Source organism: Gigantopelta aegis, chromosome 9 (assembly GCF_016097555.1).
Source record: "Gigantopelta aegis isolate Gae_Host chromosome 9, Gae_host_genome, whole genome shotgun sequence".
In the NCBI taxonomy this organism is placed as follows: Eukaryota; Metazoa; Mollusca; class Gastropoda; order Neomphalida; family Peltospiridae; genus Gigantopelta; species Gigantopelta aegis.
This window is the reverse complement of record NC_054707.1, coordinates 135,805-148,918: the sequence shown is the minus strand read 5'-3', so window position 1 is coordinate 148,918 and position 13,114 is coordinate 135,805. Positions and strand designations below refer to the sequence as shown.

The following is a 13,114-nucleotide window of genomic DNA, read 5'->3' as shown; positions in this document are numbered from 1 at the left end:
CTAGCAGGTCCAGAGTGCCCGAGTTTCGATACCCAAACCTCTGGAATCTTTCCTATTCCAACATGTGCCATACAGTATATTAAATGTCATGGCATGTAAAGTAAAGTTTGTTTTATTTAACGACGCCGCTAGAGCACATTGATTTTTTATCTTATCATCGGCTATTGGACGTCAAACATATGGTCATTCTGACACTGTTTTTAGAGGAAACCCGCTGTCGCCACATAGGCTACTCTTTTTACGACAGGCAGCAAGGGATCTTTTATTTGCGCTTCCCACAGGCAGGATAGCACAAACCATGGCCTTTGTTGAACCAGTTATGGATCACTGGTCGGTGCAAGTGGTTTACACCTACCCATTGAGCCTTGCGGAGCACTCACTCAGGGTTTGGAGTCGGTATCTCGATTAAAAATCCCATGCCTCGACTGGGATCCGAACCCAGTACCTACCAGCCTGTAGACCGGTGGCCTGCCACGACGCCACCGAGGCCGGTATGTCATGGCATGTAGTCCTGCACCAGTCTCATTGGTGTAACAGTTCACATGCCAGTTTTTAACCTACGAGAAGTATGACCATACACACTATTAACACACTGTCCTGCAAGTGAATTGCTGTCATGTGGTCAAACTTCAGTTTGTCTTAGTAACGACGTCACAAGATCACATTAATTTATTAATCACTGGCTATTGGATGTCAAACATTTCATAATTCAGAGTCAGTGAGGAAACCTGCTACTCTTCTTTTTTTGTGTGTGATTTGTTGCAAGGTATCTTTTATAGTACAAAAATCACACGCACCATGTGCCTTTGATATACCAGTCATGATGCACTGGCTGGAACAAGAAATAGCCCAATCGGCTCACGGATGGGAATCGATCCCACACCCACCACACACCAAGCGAGCACTTCACCACTGGGCTGTCATGTGGTCAGTTTTGTTTTGTTCAACACCACTAAGCAAATTATTTATCAATCTCTGGCTATTTGGATGTTAAACATTTGGCAATTCTGACAGACAACACATACCAGTCATGGTACACTGGCTGTAATAAAAAATGGCCCAATGGGTCAAAGACTGGGGTCAATACCAGACCGACGGCATATCAAGAGAACTTTACCACTGGGCTCATGTGGAAAAAATTAAAAAGTATTTGAAAGTTTGTTTTATTTAACAACACCACTAGAGCACATCGATTAATTAATTGTAGTAAGTGCATATAAAATGAATTTCCCGTGTCTATCAAATGTCAGTGTAAAGAATATTGTATATGTTCTTAAGATTACTTTACTTAGGGGACCCAAATTATTTCAGTGGTGTTTTATCGCTTTTTGTTAAGATACAATTTAAATACCCCTGTAACCATTAATTGAACAGCCTGGTTCTAAATCAACCACTCTTATAATTAAATCATAATTTATTACTATACTGCCATCCAAAAGAAACTGTACAAGGCTTGAAATTGCATTCGTACACACCCAAGGTGAGAACGCCATGCATTATTATTGACAACACATGGTTGTTTACACATGTAAGCCTGTTAACAATGTCCAAGACATACGACTGGTTGCACCTAGGTGATGACCAGGTCACCTCTGCCATACACCCAATGAAAAACTACACAATGGATATAGATTACATTGTGACCTATAGTTAACCTGTCAATCATGGGTTTGTGACATTGAAGTTAACTAGAAGTGCAACGGCTATAAGTAAATTCTTGTTGAAAAAGATGTTAAAATTTGCTTAAAACTGTTTTTGAGGCTATGTAAGAAATAGAATAATACATTCGGGTCCGTTAGATACCATTATTTCACAACTCGTTTAAAAACGTATCAAAATTGCTTCCGCTTGTTAAGATACATTTTAAAACAACTCCTTGTGAGATAAATGGTATCTAGGGGCCACTGAAGTATTATTCTTTATCTATACAATGGTATAGTGGAATATGAATGTATCCTAACTTGAACATCTGAACAACAATGCACTTCGTGATACATGCGAAGTGTCTATAAGGTGGTTTGTTATTTTCAATCAGCAACAAATTATTCAAATTTTATACAGTAGTTTCTTTTGGATGTCAGTATATGTATACACTAATTGTTATCACAAACTCTTCTGTAATAAGCTCTGTTTAGGGGGGGTGGGGGGTGGGGGGTGGGGGGGGGGTCTCCCTGAACACACATTTCTGATTATGGCAATAAACCAACACTTTCTTGAAAGAAGTACACTGATACACAACGAACTAGAGACAATCCGACAACGAAAACACATTTCACTGAGGACCAAAGTTTATTACACGATTTACAAGCACATATTTTGTCCTGTTTAAGTGGATTCTCCTCGACCTCTACCAAATCCTCCCCGTCCTCTACCAAATCCACCACTGGCACCTCCTCTCTGAAACACAAAAAACAGTTTTATTATAATAGTATTAATACGGTACATATAATGATAACTAGTCTAGTTTTTATTACAAAACTAATCCATTGTAAAAAAAAATTAAAAAAAATAAAAATAAACCAGTTTGTGTGGTTATGTACTAAAATTTGTTCTGTTCAAAGACACCACTAGAGCACACTGATTTATTAATAATAGACTACTGGATGTCAATTGTTTTGTAATGGTAACAGTCTTACAGAGGAAACCTGCTACATTTTTCCATTAGTAGCAAGTGATCTTCAATATGCGTTATTCACAGATGGGATAACACATACCACAGCCTTTGATATACCAGTCGTGGTGCACTGGTTCAAACAAGAAACAGCCATTTGATATTATCAAACACCTATATAAAATGAAATAATTTCTGTCCATTCATTCATGAAATGAAGAAACTATTGTCCATTGCCAAATTAGTCAAATGCTATTTTTTAAGCCAAGTGGTAAAATATTCAGTCTTTGGCTAATAAAATATACTTTAAATTAACCTTATTTTAATCATTTTCAAGAAAATACTCAATATATCTGAAAACTGGCTAAACCAAAATTCATCCCAATGTTTGAGCTCCGATTGTATTTGACATATAATAATGAACAAAATATAATATACGCTCAAGTTTTAACCCTGCAACAACAAAAAAACCCACCTATATATACAAGACACATTACATCTAGTACATACACTCAGTTCATTTTTGGGGGGGAAACCAATGAGAAAGAAGGTTATAAAGATTAATCAGGACAAACACCAATGAGAAAGAAGGTTATGAAGATTAATCAGGACAAAGACCAATGAGAAAGAAGGTTATGAAGATTAATCAGAACAAAGACCAATGAGAAAGAAGGTTATAAACTTACAAACTGGAAGGATTCCTGAGCACCAGCTCCAGCGTCGGTCTTCTTGTCTCCACCGCCAGCTGAAAAAGAAAACATTGGTCAACATAAAACATATCAATTATTACACACAATCAATGAGTTTAGTCACTGACCAAAGACATGGGGCCAATTTTACAAAGCCAGGATTTCTACCAGAGGGTAAAATGGGTATGGCGCCATACTCAAAATATTTTTGCAGATTTTTCTTTTTGTACCCATTTTTAGCATGCACACATATAACACTGGCAATCACCAAATTTAGCAATTACAAACTTTACAAATTGGAAAATTTGATTTTAATTTGTTGAAATAAGTTCTTGTAGTGATAAATGGTTTCTGTCATTTATGAAATTTAGTAAATAATTTGGTAACATTTTCTGCTAGCCCTGTAATGCTTAAAACAGGCTTTGCAAATTTATGCAAAAAAACAAAAACAAAACGTTGCTGTTGATACTAGATTTATTATGTTTTCCCTACATCTTGTTATTTTTATGGTGCCCTGCTTAAGAGTAGAGGAAATTACTACCAACTATCAAACTGTGGAATGCTCGTCTGGCCGTCAAAACAAAAGCTAACTTCTTTTGTGTAATTGAATGAATGTTTAATGACACCTCAGCATTAAAATACATTGGCTAATTCTTGTTTGCAGGTTTAAGTTTTAAAAGTTGCAATTACCAGACTCATTAACAAAACAATATGCATTTCAGCACGCAATAACAGCATGATGTATTTTATTCATGATTCACAGAATATAGTCTTAAAGAGAGAATAACACATACCACAGCATTTGTTATACCAGTCATGGTGCACTGGCTGGAACAATAACCCAATGGGCCCACCGACGGGGATCGATCCCAAACCGACCATGCATCAATTGAGCACATTGCCAGTGGGCTACATCCAGCCTCTAACATCAGTAAACAGTCAACAAAGTACTCACGTGGTCCAGTTTTCCTGTACTCTTGACGATCTCGGTCCATGCCAGGTCTGGCAGGTCCCTCTGGGCCTGAAAGGAAGACGAATCATCAACAATGTGTGCACAACTGGCACACGTTCATGCAGGTTCTGTTGTAGGCATCACCAGTATCAACATATAACATACATGTCAAAATGTTTCAGAAGGGTGTTTCAGTTAGAAATTACATACTACTAGACTACTACTATTTAGTGTCTTAGAATATTATCAACATCATCCTGGAATGTTACTGGACCACCTTTATAAAAATGTGGTCTAGATGGGCGTATCTGATGACATCGCACACATTTAGTTTGCTAAGAGAGTTTCGAGTCCAGACTAAGTTTTTAAGCACCAGACTTACCATAAGTTGTAACATTGTTTATTGACCGACAGCTATACTGTTGACAGTGAAATCATCAGGGGCTGCAGAAATTGGGGGGGGGGGGGGGCAGCAACCCACATATACTCAGAATGCTGAAAATGCCATATATCAAGTTAAAATTTCACTCAGATGAACAAGCTCCTGAACCCTCACTCACGGCAACACTGACAGTGCCCCCCCCCCCCCCCCCCCCCCCCCCCCCCCCCCACATTTTCAAATTTCACAGACAGTGGGCTGTCCCACTTTTGGATACATTGCATGGACACAGAACTCTCAAACATTGCAGCTTATTATCTTTTACATTAATAACCGATTCCTTCCAGGAGAGAAACACTGCCTAAATTGTTTAATGTAAATCCACCACTGCTTACCCTTCGGTCTTGGTCTGGCCGTTTCTGGGCGTGTCTGACGTTTCAGCGTGGCAGGAACTATCTCAGCTGGAAGGTGGAGGAAATCTCGCAAATACTGGATGCCGTCATTCGTCAGATACCAGTAGAAATGTCTCCAGGCAAACTGCTCCCTTACGAAGCCCTTCGACTTCAAACTCTGAAAGGGGTAAATAGACATGCAGAATACTGTAACAAGATGGTCGAGATGAATTTGGTATCATAAAAATCTTAAGTTTGATGCAACAAAAAATCAAATCAGAAATGAAGGAGAGCCAATCCAGTTTCACTAAACCTAATTAATTTTAAATATTGGTTATACGAGTCAGTGGAATTGTTACAAAACTCCATGAGATGTCAATTTGAATACAGTGGTTTATGTTTTAACACACACACAAATATTTAAGAGAGATTTATTTTGTTCTTAAATTAGGATAATCACTAACTAAACTTACACAATATATCAAAACAATTTATTTATCTAAAATTTTTGGCCAAATTCAGACTTAATTAGTTTTGTGAAAACAAATTCAGGATTACTTATTATATGCAAGATAAACTTAAGCTCTTGATTCAAATGAATAATATTATATTTTCAAAGCCGTCATTTATCGAATGCAAATTAAAGTTGAATTTCTTTTATTTAATTCATAATTAATTTGATGAAAAACCAAATTTGAAAATTACATGGACTTTACCAGGGGACAATATTTTGAAATCTGAGGTAACCGGAAGTCGGTTCACGTGGTTTTTACCTAGGTAACCAATTGTTTGGTTACGTGAATTATATTTGCGTAACCCATGGGTTATCTGATCGGTTACCTCAAAATTACGTTGAAATTATATTTTAAATACATAGTTTTTAGCTGAAACATAAAGTTAAAACAAATACAAAAGAAAACATTTTACAAAAAAAAAAAAAAATTCTTTAATGCTTGCTAAAGTTAACAATATTATAAAAGAACTGAATATTAGCCCCAGTACTGAAACAAAATACAGGGGCGTAGCCAGAACTATTCTTAGAATTACGCATGCCAAAGGCGTGCCCGAGCGGGGGGATTCGGGGGGCCTGCCCCTGTGAAAATTTTGAAACTCAGGACGCCTGTAGATGCATTTTTAAAAATCTTTTTTTGAGTCAATTTTAAGAGGTCTATTTTATAGAACAATTACAGACAGCCTCGACCTATTCCCGGATTTTGTTTTTGCATTACGTACTGTGCGTAATGGGCGCTATGCCTTTGAAATAGATACTCATTTGTAGGGATTCCTTTTTGCGATTTGTGGTGGCTATGCTACTTTCACTTCATCGATGGTACTTATATACTACAGTGACGTTCCAAATGTTGTTGTTTTTTAAAGCTCATTATGCGATGTTAGTATTTTTCAATTTTTGTGACACTTTTGGATTCCTGTTTACGTTAAAACTGTTTTTAACATATGTAAAATTATAGCCAATCCAATAGTACGTCTACATATATTCCTTTAGAGATAAAATAGCAGCAGAAAATTTAGCCGTCCCAAGCGGTCCGAGCACATTCCTTTATAACTGTTTTAAAACTGTCGACTGTTGCAATATAACGTTGTTTACTGGTTTGCTGCGCATCAAGTATCTAAAAATCAGTCTAAAACATTTGTCGGAATACCAGTAGTATGTCTGCATGAATAAACGTCCTGTAATCGTGAAGTTTGCAAGTTTTAATTTCTGAACGTTTACAGGTCATGATGTAACCGATTTGCGGTTCCCGTAAATTTAATTTTGCGTAACCGACACGCAAACAGAACGGCGTTTCGCGTGAAATATTGTGCCCTGCTTTACAGATTTACTACCATTTAGAGTTTTGATTAATTGAAACAAGCTTTAGTCCTAATAAAATAGTCAAGCAGGGTTTTTGCCATAAAGACATTTTTAGGTATGGCGCAACAGAATTACGTTTTTAGAATGCGATTGTCAAAGGCCTTCCCCAGTAAGTAAATGTAATTTAGGATCCCTCGGACATGTTTTTCAGACATCTTGATACAAATTCCGTGGTCCCCATCAGTCTTTTGTGCACACTAGAGTTGATATAAAAAATACATTTTCCACATATGACGAAAACATTAGAAAAAATTGCCTTTGAGCATTACAAATAAAATGAAATGTTCCAATAGAATATATCCTGTTAGTTAGGCTGTGGATGTTTCTCCATTGAATGGACACATTAATCATACAGTAATACAGGGCTTCTAGATTATGGTAGCCCCACTCCCATGGCTAGTGAATAAACTAGTAAATAACTACTAGTCATGCCCAACTGCTAGTAAAAAAAAAAGAAAAAGAAAAAAGGAGTCAAATGCTGCAGTTACAGAACTAAAAATTCAGCTTTTTTCACGAGAATCCACTTGGATTCCCATGGAAGCAGTCCACGAGAATCCACGTGGATTCCCATGGAAGCAGTCCACGGGAATCCTACGATTCTAAACATTTTCAGATAAGAACTTTGTCAACAGTGTTAGTGTACATATAGAATTATGTGTCATATGCTGCTAACTGTATATGGATTTTTTTTAAAACAAGCTTACTATTTACTGCAAAGAATAACCAATTTGCCAGTGATAGTTTATTCAATTTTAAAGCAAAAAAACTAAAAAGTGTTTTTTTAGTTGTTCGTTCCATTTGTTTTTTCTTTACAGTCAGTGTTTTTTTTAGGTGTCTTACCAGCCCCCAAGTTCAGCCAGCAAACGTTTCACTAACGTTCGCAAACTACTTGATTGGTTTCCAATGTGGCCATTTGGTTTACTGTGAACCACACAAACCAGTCTGGCGACGTTTTTCCGCTCGGTCTGGCCGAACGCAGCCCATTAACTTTTCGAAAATTGCTTATTCATAAAGAGCGCATGGGATACTTTTGCCAATGTATTTTGCACGTATATTACTGAAACTTATTTCCACAACCGACAAAAAGATGTATTGATTAAAAAGAGCAGTTAATTCAGGGTTAGGAACATAATATCAGTGAACTAACATAGAAATGTTTGATGTATTACTAAATTTGGTGACACGTTCCTTTCGGTTCTCTTCGTTGGCAATTTGGTTCATAGAAATGGGCCAACCACCACTTGGCTCCAGGCCAGATTATTCTCGATAAACCACTATGTTTCGAACATGCACGGATTCGAATGTATGCAATGCTGTTGAAGCCAGTTTACACTGAAGCTTTATGACCAGACTATTTTTGATTATATTTTTTTAATTCGGTAACGTTTTACTCACCAATTATTCAATTTAATAAATTTTTGTTAATATTTCACGCGAAAAGTCTATTTTGTAAACAAGAATATTCTAACCGCCGACCACCACCCAATGTTAGTCTTTTTAAGCTCCATCTCCCTATTTAGGTTCATATCCGATCATTACTATTAATTAGTAAAATTGTATCAACTTAAGTAGGGCTAGTGAATTTTTAATCGTGCCTAGTAAATTTTTAAAATCACTGATCCCATAGCTAGTGGATTTTATAAAAAAAATTAGAAGATCCGAGTAATAGGAGTCATTAATTTTGTCAAAAGGTCAACTAAAAAAATAAAATCTACAAAAAGTTGAAAAATATTTGGGTATGGCGCCATCCCCAATATCTTTGGGGATGGCGTCTTACCTGTTTTATCGTCTAGCAGAAACCCTGTCAAGAACCCCCAACATTTCAAGGTTACTACAATAAAAAAAAAACTGAAGCTCAAAGGCTCAAACTTAATTAGTACAAATGCCAATTTTCATATCTGGTCTTGGCTTTACTGATGGCAGGTTTTTTTACCACTGGATAAATAGTAGAGCCTTTGGCTGAAGGACTAGAACTTAACATCTGGTAACTTCTCACTGACCGTGCAAGCTTTAATAACATGGAGATTGGGCACGTCGACCTCGGGATGTCGCTGGGCGAAAAAGTCTCGCTTGGCGACCATCACGCCCTCCTTGAAGAGGTACTCAAAGATGGCAACTCGGTTCTTCTTGGGCATCAACATTCTAAAACAAACAATCTTACACTGTTAATTCTGTTACAAATGAATAGCAAAATATGTGGGATACTAAAAAAAAAAAGTTAGCAATTTAGTGAATTTTATAACAAAATGTGTCAATAGACAGGTCTGTTAAATTTGTGTGGCTGCCAAATTATATTATATACTTCTCTATATGGGTAAAAGAAACAAAAATTTATTATAGATTCTGCCTTAAAAATACACCACAAATGTATATATGTATTAAAACTCAGAATGCAGCTTATATTTTAAACCAAACAATTTTACCATAATAACCATTCAATTGCTCAACTTATAACACTATTCCAAGACATCATAATTATTATATTTGTTTTTCTAAAATCTTCTCTCATAACATTGGTTCTCGAGGTTTCCATTTTGTAATTTGCCTTAAAATATTTTTAATAAATTATTGTAAGTGCATGTTTTGTTGAACAACATACACGTTTTGATAAAAAACTTTAAAATTTTGTGTTGGAAAGTTTTTACTGTAAGCTATACCACTAAACATGTCACTCACTGAAACAGGTGACGTAGTTAACAATATTTACTGTTCATACATTTTCAGTTTTTGACGCACGTGCAGTAAACAGATACTTAGCAGCCAGTTTAGTGCTCATTTGAACTGTAGAAATACTAATTCAGGGCACAATATTTCACGAGAACCGTTGTTCTGTTTGCATGTCGGTTACGCAACTTTAAAATCATGTGAACCGCCAAATGGTTACGTGGTGAACAATTAATTTCTAAAATTAAAAGTACCATTAGAAGTCAAATTGGAAATCAGTTGGGTCTTTTCTATATATACTCTTCAAAAGAAGAAACGCAAAACCACATTGTCGTAACATTTGGAGAATTGATTTAATTATTGAATGGTGAGTCCGATAATTACCAAATGTTGCAGGATTGTTCACAATTCACTCTAGTCCATTGTGAGTAAGTGATAGGACACACCACCAAGGTCAAGGTCATCTGGAGTCAATACCGGGTGTGGCCTCCGCGTGTGTTGACAACTGCCTGGCACCGCCTGCCCATTGAAGCAACCAGAGTACGGATGACGTCCCGGGGGATGGTGGCCCACTCGGCCTGCAAGGCTGCTGCCAGCTCGGGCAGGGTCTGGGGCTGTGGTTGTCGCTGTCGGAGGCGTCGGTCCAACTCGTCCCATAGATGCTCAAATGGGTTCAAATCCGGTGATATCGATGGCCAAGGAAGGACATTAATGTTGTTGTTCTGTAGGAAAGCCGTTGTGAGACGTGCTGTGCGAGGCCTGGCGTTGTCATGTTGGAACACTGCGTTGGCGTTGGCCATAACTGGAACGATGTGTGGCCGGAGGATCTGGTCAATGTAGCCCTGTGCATTCAGGTTGCCCTGCACGTGGACCAGGTCAGTTCTGCCAGTGTGTGAGATGGCTGCCCACACCATGACACTACCCCCAGCGAATCTGTCCACTTCCTGCACGCAGTTTGCCGCATAACGTTCACCACGACGCCTATACACGCGACATCTTCCATCATGACGTCGGAGCAGAAATCGGGACTCGTCACTGAACCACACCTGTCTCCATCGCAGTTGAGGCCATTGTCAATGAATCTGGCACCACTGCAGTCGGAGTCGACGGTGTTGTGGTGTTAAGATGACACCTCGAACTGGACGTCTGGCACGAATTCCTACCTCACGTAGGTGGTTCCGTACGGTCTGGTCGGATATCCTGCGCAAACCTGGTATTGCTGCGGCTGTGGAGGTGGCAGTAGTCAATCGTTCCCGAAGGTGGCGTACCCGGATGTAGCGGTCCTGCCCGGGGGTAGTGACCCGTGGTCGACCGGATCTAGGGAGGTCACGTGTTGATCCATGTTGTTGGTAACGGTCCCACAGTCTGGAGATGGTGCTTGGGGACACATGGAATGCCCTGGCAACGGCCGTTCTGGATTCGCCTGCATCTAGTCGGCCGATGGCATTGTTTCTCTGCGGTTCACCGAGACGTGGCATGTCCTGGATACAGAGGCCAGGCAAGCGAACACCCTGCACTTTTATATTGTCAGTGTTCATGTTGCACGTGCAGTGGTGACATGGTTTGCACGTGGCTGCGTTTTTGCGAATATTCACATTTTGGAACTTTATTGTACAGTAGCTGCGTTTTATCGAATGTAACCGTGGGAATGTGTTTGGGACATGCAATGACCTTATATTCACAAAGCATGAACCGGTAGGAAACATAAAATCGGAGTTATAACCCATTTGTACCCTTTTGCGTTTCTTTTATTGAAGAGTATACATTTGAACCACCAGTGTAGCAGATAACCTTAGTTCAAGTGTTTTACAATTAAGTAGGTACAACTCATCCGTTACCAGAATCAAATTCACTTAACCGAACGATCGGTTACCTAAGTAGACCTCACGTGAACCGACTTTAGGTTACCTAACATTTTGAAATATTGTCCCCTGTAATAAAAAGGTAGCTATTTGAATAACAACTGTGTTTATAAATATTGATATGCTTTAGAACCAAATGCTCATCAGAACTGGTCCACCCAATGATAATCATTGGCTGTTGGGTGTCAAAACATTTGGTAGGCATGAATTCGCCCTGTTCCTAGGGATGGGACGTTTTTTTTGTGTTTTTTTGGTTCGGTTTTCGGTCCACAGTTTGATTTATTCGTGGTTCGGTTTATTCACGTTATGTTTTACAAGTAGTACAGGTATGCCAATTATCATACATACATTTTTATAAACTATTTTAAGAGCAAGACATTTTATTTTTAATGGTAATTTGTAAAATAATTCTAAATATAAAATTATATCTGAAATAGAAAATTAAACATCGAACCCCCCTTTCGGTTGCTAGTCAATTCGTAACCTGGTCATTTCGTACCATAGTCAGTTCGTACCTAATTTGGTTGTTTCGTACAATTGCATAAAGTCATTTTGTACCCTAGTCATTTCATACCATAACAAAAATGTTTAATGTCAGACATAATATCACCCTGGTGTAATGTCTTTTACAAAATAACATTACATTACAAATGTCTGTAAGATGCAAACATCACCTGCAACTGAATAAAAATAATAATAAAGATGCAAATAAATAATATCCTGTCATTTTGTATCATAGTCAACTGGTAGCTGTAAAATGGTTCAAATTAATTTATTATTATTATCATAATTATTAAAACATAAATATAAAAAGCTCCCTTTGGTCAGTTGCCTTAATGATGACTTGTTTAGTTGTTAAAGTAAACACACTGTTTCCCTTGGTAGACACATTTTCTTATACAGATATATGCAAGTCATATATTCGCTTGCTATATACTGCTACGAAATGACCAGGGTATGAAATGACTTTTCACAATGGTACGAAATGACTAGGTTACGAAATGACTATGGTACGAAATAACCAGGCAGTATGGTACGAAATCAATGGTATGAAATGACTATGCCATGCCCATGGTACGAAGTGACTATGATTCCCCCTTTCAATGGTTAAGGTTAGTTTTAGTGTTGTCTTTAGAGCCTTGATACAGAGGGGTACGTGCCGAACTCATTCACAGATATGACTGCACATACCATAGCCTTTGATATAGCCCGACGTTGGACACTGGTTGGGTAAATTTTAAACTGCATTGTGACCATCACGATTTCGATATTTGCTGTAGTTTTAGGATGTTTAATCGTTTTCCTTAAGATTATTACACAAATGCTCTGTGCAATATTGTGTTGCATTAAATTTTGACTCAAATTAATGAACTATAATTGTTTATGTGTTGCAATAAAATAGTTTTTAGGAGTTTCGATTTACAGACATCGGTTTGTTGTCCATAAATAATAGTATATTAAAAAAAGGGACAAAATAACATTCAAATGACGTTTGGGGAACATTCGTGTATTTATTTCTTTAGCTAAAAATCAACGATGTTGGTTGTATTGACACAATTTATCGTGATATAAAATACGATTATCTACATACATGCAACCAAATATGTCGCCAAAACGGAAAAGGAAGTTGCACAGTCTTAGTGCGTTACGCTTCTTTAAAAACTGAGCAGAGCACCAGTTTTTAAAGAAGCG

The 13,114-nt window shown here is 37.8% G+C and overlaps 1 protein-coding gene across 1 annotated transcript; it reads right to left on the bottom strand.

Annotated features, from left to right (window-relative positions):
- Positions 1–2,275: 2,275 nt before the first annotated feature.
- Positions 2,276–13,087, bottom strand: LOC121381364 (40S ribosomal protein S10-like). The gene is made up of 6 exons (XM_041510649.1): positions 13,014–13,087; positions 8,897–9,038; positions 5,027–5,201; positions 4,256–4,321; positions 3,298–3,356; positions 2,276–2,397 (listed from the first exon to the last, which is right to left on the bottom strand). Exons 2-6 carry the CDS (start codon positions 9,035–9,037, stop codon positions 2,326–2,328), a joined length of 513 nt encoding a protein of 170 aa, XP_041366583.1. The 5' UTR covers position 9,038; positions 13,014–13,087; the 3' UTR covers positions 2,276–2,325.
- Positions 13,088–13,114: the final 27 nt, after the last annotated feature.

Coding starts and splice junctions, on each gene's coding strand:
- LOC121381364 (XM_041510649.1), bottom strand. CDS start 9,037: ATGTTGATGCCCAAGAAGAACCGAGTTGCCATCTTTGAGTACCTCTTC. Junction 5,202..8,896: donor ATGTTATTAAAGCTTGCACG/GTCAGTGAGAAG, acceptor TACCCCTTTCAG/AGTTTGAAGTCGAAGGGCTT. Junction 4,322..5,026: donor GGCCAGACCAAGACCGAAGG/GTAAGCAGTGGT, acceptor TCTTCCTTTCAG/GCCCAGAGGGACCTGCCAGA.